This window comes from Anarhichas minor, unplaced genomic scaffold, assembly GCF_050575085.1.
Source record: "Anarhichas minor isolate MPS153535 unplaced genomic scaffold, ASM5057508v1 ptg000056l, whole genome shotgun sequence".
In the NCBI taxonomy this organism is placed as follows: Eukaryota; Metazoa; Chordata; class Actinopteri; order Perciformes; family Anarhichadidae; genus Anarhichas; species Anarhichas minor.
Window position 1 is genome coordinate 153,377 of NW_027466502.1, and position 16,624 is coordinate 170,000.

A 16,624-nucleotide genomic window follows, 5' to 3' on the forward strand; every position below is an offset into this window, starting at 1 on the left:
GTTCTTCTTTTCGTGAAAATGTAACAAACATCCACATCAGCTGCAGCCATCTTGGTAGTTTGGTAGGGTCCCGTACGGCAGGAACTTTATTTTGAAAAGATTGTTTATATAACGAGCAGAACACGTGATGCTGGACTTTTGTAGGAAAACACACGAAAAATGAGGCGTAACTTCCAAAACGTGAGACATCACGGGTTCTTGTTGTATTGTCTGTCTCTTCTTCACTCGTTCATCACTTCCTTTAATCTTCCTGTACGCTCACATCCATCAGCCGCTCTTCTTCTTCTCTTCTTCTTCTCTTTCATTTGTTCATTTCGCTTCATGTCCCAACATATCCCACTTTGTCTCCACTGTGTCCCACCGTGTTCCAACCAGTGGTGGTCCGTCAGGGCCTGCAAAGCCTTCTCTGCTGGCCTAAACAGAATCACAAAGTTATATCTATTTTATAATTTAATCATTGTTCTTAAATACACTACATATATTATAATTCATATAAATATTTTCCCATTATCTTATGTTCTCATTGCACAGCTCCTGTCTTCCTCAGTTGCTCTGCTTCCAGCAGCTTGTTTTAAGTAGAGCTTTTATCCAATCAGATCTCACCTCTGTGTCTCCAGGTAAGAACAGAGGCCTGCAGACTCTCACCTGCAGCCAGTGCAGATTAAAGTGAATGGGGACGATGTTGTTGATTGTCATAGTGTTCAACCAATCAGATCTTTAGTCTGACATGTTGGGCGTATTCTTTGACGTGTCAGAGCTGCTAGCTGGCCTACAAGTACGTCAGCATTACGTGCAGCTCATGTCCAGGTGCAGCTCTGCAGTGAGGTGCAGCGCGTGCTGTGATTGGTCAGTGGGCGAGCACGTGACTATCGTGAAACAAAACCTAAGCAGAGGCTTAGTCGGGTAGTGAATCACATCACGTGTGCAGCTCAGCCAATCAAATATGGGCATTCTGACCAGAGTGAGATGTACCACACACTATGACACAGGGGGCTGAGACGAGGAAAGACACTGCAGAGCAGTACATTCACTGTCCTAGTGAAAGTAAAAGAGACGATCTCTTTGAGCCACAGCTTGTCATTAAGGAATGATGGTGGGTCCCGCAGCCAGACCAGCTGAGAACCACTGTCCTCCATGAGCGCAGAAAACATTATGTTGTCCTGAATTTAAGCTTCTGCATTTTTCAAATGCTCTAGTATTATTCAAATGTACTGTTCGGTTCGTAAGCCTCGTACCGAACGGTTTAATATGAAGACGTACATAGTTACAGACTTAAAAACGAATAATAGCTGTGGCGCCATCATGTGATTATAAGGTGGTATTTCAGCTGCAGGACAACAGTGAAGGCCCAGGTATAAAATGCACGGCCAGCCACTGGTTCCAACATATCCCACCGTGTCGAACTGTGTCCCACCATGTCTCCACCGTGTCCAACTGTGTTCCACCGTGTCTTCACCGTGTCTCCACCGTGTTCAAACATATCCCACCGTGTCGAACCGTGTCCCAACTGTGTCCCACCATGTCTCCACCGTGTCCAACTGTGTTCCACCGTGTATTCACCGTGTCTCCACCGTGTCTCCACCGTGTTCAAACATATCCCACCGTGTCGAACCGTGTCCCAACTGTGTCCCACCATGTCTCCACCGTGTCCAACTGTGTCCCACCGTGTCTTCACCGTGTTCCACCATGTGTCCAACTGTGTCCCACCATGTCTCCACCGTGTCCAACTGTGTCCCACTGTGTCTCCACCGTGTTCCACCGTGTCAACCGTGTCCCACCGTGTCAACCGTCTTCACCGTGTCCAACTGTGTCCCACCATGTCTCCACTGTGTCTTCACCGTGTCCCACTGTGTCTTCACCGTGTTCCACCATGTCTCCACCGTGTCCCACCAATTTCCCACCATGTCTCCACCGTGTCTCCACCATGTCCCACCGTGACTCCACCGTGTCTCCACCATGTCCTACCAATTTCCCACCATGACACCACCGTGTCCCAACGTCACCCCACCGTGTCCCACCATGTCTCCACCGTGTCCCACCGTGTCCAAAATGTCCCACCAAGTCCCACCATGACTCCACTGTGTCCCAACGTCACCCTACCGTGTCCCATCATGTCCCAGCGTCACACAGACGACAGTGTAAACGTGTCATTAGCAGATGAACCAGTATTTCAGTAGTGAGTCTTCAGAGGGCCATTTCCCACCGCAGAGCTGGATCTCCATAGCAACTAATAAAACAACGACACAGAGCTGCGTCTGCTGTACTTCACTCACATCGGATCCATCCAGTCGTTCTGCCTTTTACTGTTCATGAGGGAAATTAAGCTGCTCACACCGAGAACACAGATCCAGAGCCTCGTAGGGAAACACAGAGAGTCCAAACAGGAAGTAGTTAGAGACACGAGAGGATCCATCGATAAAAAGAAGCTCTGAGAAGTCAATGATGAACTAAAGCGGAATGTAACGCAGTACATCTACTCCTTCAGTACACATTCAGGGTACTTGTACTTTGCATTTTACTTCACCACATCTCAGAGGTACATATTGTACTTTATACTCTACTACACCTCAGAGGTACATGTACTTTATACTGTACTACATCTCAGAGGTACATATAGTACTTTATACTGTACTACATCTCAGAGGTACATATAGTACTTTATACTGTACTACATCTCAGAGGTACATATAGTACTTTATACTGTACTACATCTCAGAGGTACATATTGTACTTTATACTGTACTACATATCAGAGGTACATATAGTACTTTATACTGTACTACATCTCAGAGGTACATATTGTACTTTATACTGTACTACATATCAGAGGTACATATAGTACTTTATACTGTACTACACCTCAGAGGTACATGTACTTTATACTGTACTACATCTCAGAGGTACATATAGTACTTTATACTGTACTACACCTCAGAGGTACATATAGTACTTTATACTGTACTACACCTCAGAGGTACATATAGTACTTTATACTGTACTACATCTCAGAGGTACATGTTGTACTTTATACTGTACTACATCTCAGAGGTACATGTTGTACTTTTACTCCAGTAATTAATAAGTGATTGATGGAGTTGGATGTGTTGACAGCATTGAAGAACTAGGACTAGGAACTAGGAGACGAAGGAGACGAGGGACAAGCCTCGTGTCCTTTTGTTATTATATAAAAAATATATTCAGCTTGAAACATAAACTATTAAATCAACCAAAATCCTTTAACAACAAGTGATATCAGTAAAGTGAAATGATGAATAAACAGATATATGGTGTGATGGTGTTTTCCTTCCTCTACGTTGTTGTTCTACGTTTGACGACTAAATCACAAAATAATCTCATGAGCATCTCTAATGTTTCAGGACCGAATGAAAAGACGAGCAGATCGACTGGAACAACGCGGTGAGACACTAACGCTGCCGCTAAAGTTCCCCCACAGAGAGATTATGTGCTCGTCTCCTAAGGACGACTCCAACGAAGCGGTGTGTGTCTCTTCTGCTGATTGTGTTTCTATGGCGCTGGCTAACAGTGCTAGCAGGTTAGCCTCCCCGACTGAGTCCCAGTAGGATCGTTCACGCTGCTGTTCATCTGACAGCCAGAGGGGAAAAAGACGTGAAACATTAGTTTATACAGCCCCACTGTGAACACACACACACACACACACACACACACACACACACACACACACACACACACACACATGCACACACATGCACACATGCACACACACACACACACACACACACACACGCACACACGCACACATGCACACACGCACACATGCACACACATGCACACACACACACACACACACACACACACACACGCACACACGCACACATGCACACACATGCACACACACACACACACATGCACACACGCACATGCACACACACACACATGCACACACGCACGTGCACACACGCACACATGCACACACGCACATGCACACACACACACACACACATGCACACACGCACACACACACACGCGCACACACACACACACACACCTACACCTGCACACATGCAGACACACACGATGTTGGAGCCTATGGCGTGCAGTCTAAAGGGGACCCATAACCTTGGATGAGGGGAATAGAAAGTGTGTGTGTGTGTGTGTGTGTGTGTGTGTGTGTGTGTGTGGTAATGAGAGAGTGGGTGGGTGCAGTAAAAAAGGAAGTGGCGGAGAAGAAGAAGACAGAAGTGAAGACAAGACGACAGAAAGCAACAGATGAGAGAAAAGGAAGAAGAGACGAGAGACCAGGACTGAGAAGAAGAAGAAGAAGAAGAAGAAGGAGACGGGGACGGGAGGGAGACACGAAGAGGTGAGGAAGAGCTCAGGAGACGAAGACTTGGTCACCTGAAAGAGAACTTTGAATGGACAGACAGCTTTTTGGGAGGTTAATATTTTGGGTTTTATTCTCCAGAATGCCGTCAACTCTTTATCGATGTGAAAATAATATTGTTTTGTAATAACCAGATATGGAAGAAGTATTTAGACATAAGTTATATTGCAAATTACAGCATAACTTCAAGTACATGTGAGGTATGAATGAAATACTTCCTGGGTATTTCTAAAACAACTTTGTGTTGAAGTATCTTTAACATCACAGAGTACCTGAGTACAGTAATAGTATTACTACGTAACAAAGGGGGAGATCAGCTGTGTTGGTAGTTAAATAAGTATAATTTATTGTAAACGTACAACTTATTTACAAAAACATGTAAATTACAATGTAGAAAGTTATTTTTCTTCTTTTAAATACGGAGTACTGATCGTTATTATTCTACACTGACTCAAAGACAAATCCTGCATCACAGTTTATTGATCATACTAGTAAGAGAGTAGTACACACTACAGTACTGTATCATTACAAATATTAAATGAAGTAAAAGTAGTCGTTATGCAGCAGAATCAACCCGGTCAGTGTTGTATTTATATTTCCAGATGTTGAGCAGACAATTTAAATTATAGTGACGAATCTTTATTTATTAGTTCATATGTTTAAATGTTATTCTGCATAGTAACCAGGTTCTACAGTTACTAGTCAGCTCTAATATTACAGAACAGTAGTTTATATAAATAGATGAAGATCAGACCGGCTCAGAGTAGATTTTGTTGTATTTTTATTTTATTGCTGACAGACCTCCCCCACCCCCTTTTGCTTGTTTTCCAAAATAAAAGCCCACAACTCTTACTGTGTTAACAGGAAACTAGGGATGGATTTATATTTTCAAAATGAAAGCCCTGGAAGGTGACTGTATCTTAACATCAGGATGAGGTTTGGTTGTTTTGTTGTTGTTCCTCAAAATAAAAGCTCCCAACTCAAACTGTATGTTAGCAGAAAGTTCAGGATAAGGATTATTTTTCAAAATAAAAGCCCCTAACAATAATTATATCAACAGGAAACTAGGAATGGACCAAGATGAACCTTTAAATAAAAGCCTCAGAGGGTCATAACAGGGACATCAGGACAAGGCTATGTTTTTTTCAAAACAAAAGCCGCAGAGTAGCCCAACTAGATCTCAACAGAAAGCTCAGTATGAGACTTATTTTTCAAAATAAAACCCCCCAACAGTCACTGTATGTTACCCAGAAACTAGGTATGCACCTAGTTTTTCAAAATAAAAACTGGTCATAGTTCTACACTTGGCAGGCTTCAGACCTCAGCTGATGTTTAACGAGTGAGTTCAGATTCACCAAAGTCACACAGTATGTTCTGAAAGGTGAAATGACTGTTTTAATGAAAGGAGTCTCGTGTCTTCGTAGAGAGCGTAGATAACTTATGTTCCCCGTCAGAAAGGTAAAGAGGTCCACAGCAGTACATTACTTTGCTCCGTCTGCTGTAGTAAGACTCTGACTATGTACAAGTACAAGTACTTCACACACACACACACACACACACACACTTCTAAACATCACTACTACCTCATTTAAATGATTTTAAATGCAAATACTTATATTACAATAACATAATATATGTATTCACTTTCACTTTAGATATATTTTGATGCTGGTCTTTTTGTACTTTTACTGAAGTAAGATTTTAAATGCAGGACTTCTACTTGTAACAGAGTATTTCTACATTGTGGTACTGTTACTTTTACTGAAGTAGATCTGAGTACTTCTTCTGCTAACGTTAGCTGAAAGTCTGATAAATTACCAACCGGTTCTGGTTTCCACACAGCGTGGATGTTTAGTCCTGAACAGGCTCTTCTCATGTGAAGCAGAGTGAGCTACCAATGTGCTAACACATCGGGGGGGTTAAAAAAGGACAGAGATTGAAAAGCGCATTGAAAAGCACCGTTGGAGGTGTGAAGTTGAGTCACTCTGTGTGATTATATATTGTTTGATATTTCCTTCACATTCATGTTTGTTCTTAAACTTCTCTGCATGTTTGCTGCTGTTTATCGTGTGTTGTATGATTTGAACATGAATGATTCATGAGCAGCTGCTGTCGGTGTGTTAATAATCAACGCCTGGAGCATCTCTCTTCCTCTCTTTTTTATTATCTATCCATCTTTTCATTCGCTCTCTGACTCATATTCTCTCTCTCTCTCTCTGTACCTGAGCGCCTTGACTCAGGGTAAGAACGCTACAACAGGACAAGTCTGTTCCTGCTGCTTCTCCTTCACCTCATAGTTCCACTTTCTTTCCTTCACTCTCACTTTTTCTCTCCATTCGATCGTTTGTTTTTGCTGCTGGTTTGTCAGCAAATCACTGATTTAAAGAAGAGACAGAGGAAACAGATCGCTCTTCTCATTCACCAGTTAGTTAGTTAGTTAGTTATGTTCCAGTATCATAGCAGGATTTCCACCTCATGGCTGTCACATTACTGGTAAGCCTGATCGATACTCTGAACATTTGCTGACAGATATTTTATGATTTATTCTTTTAATCTAATCTCTTGTTATGTTCTGTTTTGTCTCATTGGATCTGAAAATGTGGTGCTCTGTAGAAATATGTGTATAATTCAGTGCAGCGAGCAGAACGTATGAGTTATAATTAAAATGATGATCTGCAGTAAAGGTCTACAGCGCCCCCTAGAGGCTGCAGGGTTTGTTAAAGCCAGAGACAGTACTGATGAATTGACCTCGTAAAGGTAGAGACATTTCATACATCTGTAGATAAACGTCCGTGGAGGAGGTCATGATGTTTTTTTTGGGATCCGTCTTTGTTCGTTGCTGGAGAACAAAAGAACGTTGCTCATTCAATAACAAACAAGCAACGACCGCTAAGTGACGAAGGAGACTTCCCGGTTCTAAACTGAGTCCAGTAGTTTCTGGTGTTTATCAAGTCTACAGACCTTTCTAGAGTTCAACAAGTTCAGATTTCGAAACTCAGCAGGATACATAACATCCAACACAGTCTCCCTGAGGTTTGTTAGTCACCGAATGCAGTGAGGTTTAGACAACAAAACTACTTATTTAGGTTTAAACAACTAAACTAATTAGTTGGGTTTAAACAACTAAACTACTTAGTTGGGTTTAAACAACTAAACTACTTAGTTAGGTTTAAACAACTAAACTACTTAGGTTTAGACAACAAAACTACTTAGTTAGGTTTAAACAACTAAACTACTTAGTTAGGTTTAAACAACTAAACTACTTATTTAGGTTTAAACAACTAAACTACTTAGTTAGGTTTAAACAACTAAACTACTTAGTTGGGTTTAAACAACTAAACGACTTAGTTAGGTTTAAACAACTAAACTACTTAGTTAGGTTTAAACAACTAAACTACTTAGTTAGGTTTAAACAACTAAACTACTTAGTTAGGTTTAGACAACAAAACTACTTAGTTAGGTTTAGACAACAAAACTACTTAGTTGGGTTTAAACAACTAAACTACTTTGTTAGGTTTAAACAACAAAACTACTTTGTTAGGTTTAGACAACTAAACTACTTAGTTAAGTTTAGACAACAAAACTACTTAGTTAGGTTTAAACAATAAAACTACTTAGTTAGGTTTAGACAACAAAACTACTTAGTTAGGTTCAAACAACTAAACTACTTATTTAGGTTTAAACAACAAAACTACTTAGTTAGGTTTAGACAACTAAACTACTTAGTTAAGTTTAGACAACAAAACTACTTAGTTAGGTTCAGATAACTAAACTACTTCGTTAGGTTTAAACAACTAAACTACTTAGTTAGGTTTAGACAACAAAACGACTTAGTTAGGTTTAAACAACAAAACTACTTAGTTAGGTTTAGACAACTAAACTACTTAGTTAAGTTTAGACAACAAAACTACTTAGTTAGGTTCAGATAACTAAACTACTTATTTAGGTTTAAACAACTAAACTACTTAGTTGGGTTTAAACAACTAAACTACTTAGTTAGGTTTAAACAACTAAACTACTTAGTTAGGTTTAGACAACAAAACGACTTAGTTAGGTTTAAACAACTAAACTACTTATTTAGGTTTAAACAACTAAACTACTTAGTTAGGTTTAAACAACTAAACTACTTAGTTGGGTTTAAACAACTAAACTACTTAGTTGGGTTTAAACAACTGAACTACTTAGTTAGGTTTAAACAACTAAACTACTTAGTTAGGTTTAGACAACAAAACTACTTAGTTAGGTTTAGACAACAAAACTACTTAGTTGGGTTTAAACAACTAAACTACTTATTTAGGTTTAAACAACAAAACTACTTTGTTAGGTTTAGACAACTAAACTACTTAGTTAAGTTTAGACAACAAAACTACTTAGTTAGGTTTAAACAATAAAACTACTTAGTTAGGTTTAGACAACAAAACTACTTAGTTAGGTTCAAACAACTAAACTACTTATTTAGGTTTAAACAACAAAACTACTTAGTTAGGTTTAGACAACTAAACTACTTAGTTAAGTTTAGACAACAAAACTACTTAGTTAGGTTTAGACAACTAAACTACTTAGTTAAGTTTAGACAACAAAACTACTTAGTTAGGTTCAGATAACTAAACTACTTCGTTAGGTTTAAACAACTAAACTACTTATTTAGGTTTAAACAACTAAACTACTTAGTTAGGTTTAGACAACTAAACTACTTAGTTAAGTTTAGACAACAAAACTACTTAGTTAGGTTTAGACAACAAAACTACTTCGTTAGGTTTAAACAATTAAACTGCTTAGTTAGGTTTAGACAACAAAACTACTTAGTTAGGTTTAAACAATTAAACCAACAGTTAATAAATGTGTTAAAATGATGTCCCGTGTCAGTATGAACACGGGTTAGATATTATATTCACCCTCCTATAATCACTGCTGTTTCAAACTGTAAAGACATCAGAGCCAAAGAGCTCACAGTGTCTCACCAGGGTGAAGACCATGGACGCTGACTGAAAGCTCTCACCCAGACTAACAGCTTCTTACATCTCTGAAAATATCTACGCAAATTATATATGTACATATATTTGATAGACACAACAACAGTTGGAGAACCATAATGATAGTATCTTGAGGTGAAATGCATGCTGGGATACTTTCTCTCCCAATAAGGCAGCTCCCAGAGCTCAGTTGGTGAGAAACTTGTGGTCTGTTCTAGTCTAAATGTGGACTGATTGATGACACAGAACAAGAACAGACAAGAAGTCAGATTGAGAAGAACAGTCAGACGGATAAAAGAGCTTCTTTGAAATTCATTCAGTAACAATCGGAAAAAACAACTATTGACAGACGATTGTCTTTATATTTCAGCATTGTGTGTGTGTGTGTGTGTGTGTTTGTGTGTGTGTGTGTGTGGGGGCGTTCTGACTTCCTGCTGTGAGGAAACTCTTCTGATGGAGACACACTGAAACGTTTCAGATGTGAACTGATGTGGAAACACGCTGACTCACACTCAAACACACACACAGTTTCAGACTGTTTTCAGGATGACATGCGTCCTGTTTGTTTCTCCATCGCATCAATAATTCACTCGTCATGTCAAACTTCCCTAACGGAGGCGACAGCGTGATTCTTCACTTTATCCTCTGACTTTATAAGGAAGCTCATTGAAGACAGAAAACATGGAGTTGAGTGCAGAACAGACAGAGTTGCATTAAATCTCTACTGTAATTCTTCTCTAATTATTAATATGCAACAAACGTAATGATGGACCGACATTAATATTTGTCTTCTCTCTTCTCCAGCATGGTGGTGTGATGACCAGCTCAGAACTACGCTAACACACAGACACACGCACACACACACTATCAGGATGTCAGCAGTGCGCTCAGCCTCCCCTCTTCCTGAGGACCCGACCACGCCCCCTCCAATGACCACACCTCCACGCAAAGCCTCAGTCCGCCTGCAGGAGAGGTGTGTATTACAATGTATGTGTATTATAATAATTATTATAATAATATTAATAATAATATTTATTATAATAAATAATAATACAAAAATTATAACTCCTCACTTTCTGACACAAAAGGGAATCATTTTTGGGAATATTTACCACTCACGCAAAATATTACAATAACTTTCCAAAAATATTACGTCGCTACTTGATTGGCTCTTTTTTCTTTGTAGGCGGGGCTCCAATCTCTCGCTGCTGTTGGACGTGAGCAGCCTGGGGGCGGAGCCTGTGTGTTCCGTCTCCACCCCAAAGGAGGTGTGGCTCCAACTGCTCCACACCTCCTCCCGACCCCTCGGCCACGCGACGCTGCAGCCGGCCGCCGAGGACACCAACACCCTGAACGCAGAGTATCAGGTAAACGTCTTCATCGTCTTCATCTGAGACGAGGTGTGTTTGTTTTAACGTCCGGCCCCTCCCTCCCCCCGCCCCCCCCCCCACAGAAGATCCCCCCGAACTTTGTGAGCTCCGCAGAGCTCGATGTCCCGGGACACATGATGAAGGACAGATACAAAACCATCCTGCCCAGTGAGTGACGTCCGTCTGTCCTCAGCAGAAACACAGTAAAGACGCCTGTTTGCACTCTTGTTTACCTTGTTGTTTGTTTGTTGTTCACTGTTCAGACCCTGAGAGCCGGGTGGTCCTGAGGAGCCCGGAGGAGGAGGCGGGGCTCGACCGCTACATCAACGCCAACTACATCAGGGTCAGAGTCTAAGATTATTTAATATTGAGTCAATGATGAAGATGATGATGATGGAACGCCTCATCCCTCTGGCGGCCATGTTGGATCTCTGTGTGTGGAGCCGATTGTTTCTGTTCATCTCAGATCAAATGAGTCTCCAGTGATGTCGTCCTCGTGATTATTATAAAGTTCTGCATTGGATTTGTTTCGCAGTAAATAAACTTTCAAAAGTGATTTACACAAAACAAAAACACTTTTAATACCGACAAATAAACATCAAGTCATCAGCACCTTCTGTTCTCAACTTTCAATAATGAAGCACTTGACATAAAATATTTGCAGGCGAGTATTTTGCATTTTCGTGTTGTTTATTCCTCACATCCGCGGTGTGTAGAGGCTTTAAGGTTGAACCCCACCACCAGAAGAAGAAGCTTATTTGGCCGCTGTAATCAGATCATTGGTTCAATAACTCGAGTTTCATCATCTCATCTTTTAGTTTGAACTTTATTTTGTCCCTAATTTAGTTAAGTGACACTGAAGAAAATATGTTTCCTAAAGAACACAAGCTGATAGAGTGTGACAGAGCTGTCACTCTGCGTGGGCGTGTGTGTGTGTGTGTGCGTGCGTGTGTGTGTGCGTGTGTGTGTGCGTGTGTGTGTGCGTGTGTGCGTGCGTGTGTGTGTGTGTGCGTGTGTGTGTGCGTGTGTGTGTGTGTGTGCGTGTGTGTGTGCGTGTGTGTGTGTGTGTGCGTGTGTGTGCGTGTGTGTGTGTGTGTCGGACAGCTAAACAAACAGAAACTCAGATATGAAACGTCGGTTTGTCAGTGTGGGAGTCTGACAACCAGGAAAACCACAGGAAGTGAGAGAGGAAGTGACACGTCCATGACTACCCCCCCCCCCCCCAACCCCCGCCCACGCATCCCTCACACTCTGCAATCTGTGTGTGTGTGTGTGTGTGTGTGTGTGTGTGTGTGTGTGTGTGTGTGTGTGTGTGTGTGTGTGTGTGTGTGTGTGTGTGTGTGTGTGCAGCAGACACCTGCTCCTCCTGATGAGTAACAACGTCTACAATGTATTTAATTAAACATGTATGAATTTATTCACATGTATAAATAATAAATATGTTTAAATACATTCACATCTGTGACTTGCTGATTGGACGCTGGGCGGTTGTTATTGATGAGCAGATCGTTGACTTCCTGTCTAATCGAGGATGTGGTCTGCTTTCAAAAGAAAAGGGGACATGTTGAAAAAGTTCATGTTATTTTCTGCTTTATTGATTTCAACCTCATAACGAGTTGGGATGAGATCAGTTACCAACAACATGAACGTTATTACTCATTTATGCAGTTCTATTGATGTAGAGTTTAGGCTGTATCTGTTTAGTCACTGCTGCTAAGCCTGCTGGGAAGTTACTCTTAATTATGTTAATGCTAGTTTGTTTCTTTGTAGCAGTTCTTGATGTGTTAAATGTCAGGAGAAACAATAAATAATGTTTGTGTCATCATTTCACGACTGCTCAGTTATTGGTGTGAGAGTTAAGGCGTTCACACACTGGGGAGGTTTTCTTGAGTGATTAATTCACATTTCAATACATTTTATAAAACTGTTGGTTTTGTCATGAATACTTTCACACAGAAAGCAAATATTAAGCCCTGAACACAACAACTGTTACTGTCTATTAAAATAGCTTCCAGTAGCTTAGACAGACAGACACCAGATGCTGCTCTGGGTCAATATGATCCTAGGAGCTGGTCCTCTGCCTTGGTTGGTGGGTTGGTCGGTTGGTTGGTTGGTCGGTTATTTGATTGGTTGATGTTGGTTAGGTGGTTGGTGGATTGGTTGGTTGGTTAGTTGGTTGGTTGATGTTGGTTGGTTGATGTTGGTTGGTTGGTTGATTGGTTATTTGATGTTGGTTGATGTTGGTTAGGTGGTTGGTGGATTGGTTGGTTGGTTAGTTGGTTGGTTGATGTTGGTTGGTTGATGTTGGTTGGTTGGTTGATTGGTTATTTGATGTTGGTTGATGTTGGTTGGTTGGTTGGTTGATTGGTTGGTTGTGTGGTTGTTTGGTTGTTTGGAGTTGTTTTTTTGGTTGGTTGGTTGGTGGATTGGTTGATTGGTGTTGGTTGTTTGGTTGTTTGATTAATTTGTTGTTTGTTTGATTGATTGGTTGGATGGTTGGTTGGTTGATGTTGGTTGGTTGGTGGATTAGTTTGTTGAATGGTTGGTTGAGTTGTTGGTTGGTTTGATTGATCAGCTGAAGGTCTGACCTGGTCTCTCCTCTACAGGGTTACGGAGGAGCTCCCAGGGCCTTCATCGCCACCCAGGGCCCGATGGTTCACACCGTGGGGGACTTCTGGGACATGGTGTGGCAGGAGAGGAGCAGCATCATCGTCATGGTGACAAGACTGAAGGAGAACAACGAGGTGAGGAGACACGACTCCTCCTTTGCTTCCTCCGGTCTTCCTCTTCTTCACTAATACTGAAAGTGTGTTATTCCAGAAATGTGAGCTGTACTGGCCACAGCCGAGGAAGAGGAGGAGGGTGAAGGAGGAGGACGAAGAGGAGGAGCAGAGGGAGGAAAAGGAGGAGGAAGGAGAGACGGGACGATTCGGCAGATTCATCCTCAGAGTCAGAGACAGCCGAGAGAAAGACGGGTTCACCATCACCGACATGGAGATCCAGGTATTTATTCAAGTACTGTACTTCAGTGTTTATGTTACTTTGTTCTTCTCTTCCACTACATCTCAGAGGTACATGTTGTACTTTTTACTGCCGACTTACTACTAACTACTTAGTTAGGTTTAGACAACAAAACTACTTAGCCATTATTTTGACAATGAAAGTTGACGTGTGTGTGTGTGTGTGTGTGTGTGTGTGTGTGTGTGTGTGTGTGCAGCTGTGCTCGGAGCGTCGTCCCGTCAGACACTACTGGTTCACCTCTTGGCCTGACCACCACATCCCACAATGCACCGCTCCTCTGCTGAGACTGGTGGAGGAGGTGGAGACGTACAGAAAGTCCCTCCTCCCAACCGGCTCTCAGCCAATCACAGGCCCCGTCCTCGGTCCCGGACCAATCGTCGTCCACTGCAGGTTGGTTCTTTATCAGTTATTATTCAGAGCGCATGTGAGAAAAACTCAGAGTTCATGTTCAATGTTCACATCTGCAAAGTGTTTAAGACCTTATATATAAAACATTATTTTAAAAGCTGTAAACTGTGATGTAGGTTTAAATGTTGAAGAACACGTCAAATGACTCCTCCAGTTGTCCTGATGGAGGTCCTAGACTCTGGGATGTGTCTCACCATCAGTGGAGTAGCAGGAAGGAAGGAAAGGAGGAAAGGAAAGGAGAAAAGTTACAAAAACTGAAAAAGAAAAGTGATGCTCTCGTGTGTTTGAAATCATTATTATTTTAGTTTATTATTTTGGGCTATATTTGAAAGATTATAATAAAAAGACAAGTGCAGCTTTTGACACAAATGTTTTCTCACGAGGAAAACTTCTACCGCAAGACAAAAACCTGACAAATATATTAAAAAAATCAGTTTTTAAAATGAAAAGCTGTAAAATGTTTAAACACAAAGAGGATGTTATGTGCAAAATGTTGACCAGGGATAAATATTCACAGTATGAAGAATTACGTTTGAAAAATAATACGTCACAACGTGTAGACGTGCAGACTTTACATCAGTGGCCTGCTCACCTCGGGCCCTGGTGGTCCTGGAGGTCCTGGTGATCCTGGTGATCCTGGTGGTCCTGGAGGCCCTAGAGGTCCTAGAGGTCCTAGAGGTCCTGGAGGTCCTGGAGGTCCTGGTTTTATATCTCTCGAGCTGACATTCAGGTCCCGTGTCTCTGTCCTCTCAGTGCAGGTATCGGGAGGACGGGCTGTTTCATCGTCAGCAGTATCGGCTGTCAGCAGCTCAGAGACGGCGGAGAAGTCGACATCCTGGAGACGGTTTGTCAGCTCCGACTGGACAGGTGAGACTCACCTGTCTCTGGTATCAGCCTCTCTGTCTCTCTGTCTGTCTGTGGTGTAACTTTCTGTTTTCTGTCCTAGGGGGGGGATGATCCAGACCACAGAGCAGTACCAGTTCCTCTACTCCACACTGGCCCAGTACAGCTCCCAGTTACAACACAGCCAGGTACTCACACACACACACACACACAACCAGTGAACAGGAAGTGACCATATCTGGACTGAGGAGGAGTGACGTAGAGACGCCGTATACGTCTGAACGTTGAAGAAGACTTGAAACTAGAGATTGAGACCATAAACTCATGTTTACAATGTTTACTGAGGTAATAAATCAAGAGAGAAGTAGAGTCATTTTCTCATAGACTTCTATACAACCAGAGGAGTCGCCCCCTGGTGGACACTAGAGAGGATGCAGCTTTAACACATGACCACGATCTTTCTCTGAACCGCAGAGGTCCAGTGTCCTAAACTCCACCAAACGTCTGGTGGTTTAGATGAGAGGACTTTGTCTGTGTTTCCTCTTAACCAGGAGCAGAACCAGAACCCAGAGGACCAAGTCAGCATCCAGCTACAGAACCTTCAGCTGGACGGCACACAGAATGTGAACCTGCAGAACCGACGAGAGCAGGTTCACACCTAAAGAGATCCAGCGGACCTCAGAACCAGCAGAAGACCAATAAATGGAAACAGGAAGTAAAAGCACCTCCTGCACCTTCAGAGTCTCAGGATCACATAGAACTGGATTATTTTGGTCCAGTTCAGAGCAAAGAGACCCTGGAGAACCTAGAACTGAACCAAGCACAAAAAACACAAAATGTTGAGGAAAATAAAATGAAACAGGATTTTTTTTGACAGAAATTGAAGATTAAAGAAATGATTTCAGTAGAGTTGAACCCAGAGGCCTAACTCTGAGCCACCATGACGGTACCTTGGTTTCTGACTCTTTAAGGTAGCAGTTTGTCTCCAGTCTGAGCTGAAGCTACATCTACTAGTCATTGATATGAACACTGATGGAGCAGAGGACCAATGCTGCAAACATGGTTTCTCCATAGAAATAGAATACAAGTAGAACTAGTGCAAAAGAAAATGGCGGTTGTTGCTTTATCAGCGGGCCATGAAGTGTTGTCTCGATAAGAAGAGAGACCGCTCTGGAGACGGACGGCTGGCTAGTTAGCTAGCTAACGTTAGCTTGTCCTTCTCCAGAGTGAAGCTGCTGTTTGTCTCATTTTCTGTAGCCCGTGTAGCATTACAGCATGGTGGAATTAGCAAGCTAGCTAACTAGCCAGCTGTCCACTAGTTAGCGATCTAGCTTGCTAATTCCACCATGCTGTAATGCTACACGGGTTACAGAAAATGAGCCGAACAAAGGTGTCATTTGTTGAGAGCGCTGTTCTTTCTTACGCTGTGAGAAGAGTGTCGATGAAGCATTCGCTTGTTGAATTGTATTCATTTACTCGACTCTCTGCGCTTCGTAACGTTACTCAGTGAGTCTGAAACTTAACCGTCGAGCTGTTGTGTTTATGCAGTTCATGCTACACCATCTAGTCTGTAGTGTCATTGTAAACATATAATATGCTACATTCAGTGAAGTAGTATAACAAGAGAGAAAGACCACTTCTGTACA

General features: G+C 41.9%; 1 protein-coding gene across 3 annotated transcripts in view; it reads left to right on the forward strand.

The window, feature by feature from the left end:
• The first annotated feature begins 4,204 nt into the window (after window positions 1–4,204).
• Window positions 4,205–16,624, forward strand: part of LOC142932507 (tyrosine-protein phosphatase non-receptor type 7-like) — a 12,708-nt gene continuing 288 nt past the window's right edge. The window contains exons 1-11 of one of the 3 annotated variants that reach the window (XM_076076383.1): window positions 4,205–4,342; window positions 10,141–10,309; window positions 10,523–10,703; window positions 10,790–10,874; window positions 10,970–11,049; window positions 13,313–13,450; window positions 13,527–13,709; window positions 13,924–14,117; window positions 14,889–15,002; window positions 15,082–15,166; window positions 15,530–16,624. The exon at window positions 15,530–16,624 is cut by the window's right edge and continues 288 nt beyond it. In XM_076076383.1, the coding sequence (XP_075932498.1) occupies window positions 10,209–10,309; window positions 10,523–10,703; window positions 10,790–10,874; window positions 10,970–11,049; window positions 13,313–13,450; window positions 13,527–13,709; window positions 13,924–14,117; window positions 14,889–15,002; window positions 15,082–15,166; window positions 15,530–15,640 (1,272 nt within the window). In that variant the 5' untranslated portion in view covers window positions 4,205–4,342; window positions 10,141–10,208 and the 3' untranslated portion in view covers window positions 15,641–16,624. Of the gene's footprint in view, window positions 4,418–10,140; window positions 10,324–10,522; window positions 10,704–10,789; window positions 10,875–10,969; window positions 11,050–13,312; window positions 13,451–13,526; window positions 13,710–13,923; window positions 14,118–14,888; window positions 15,003–15,081; window positions 15,167–15,529 lie in introns of those variants that run through there. The other 2 variants (XM_076076384.1, XM_076076385.1) reach the window with 2 other exon arrangements.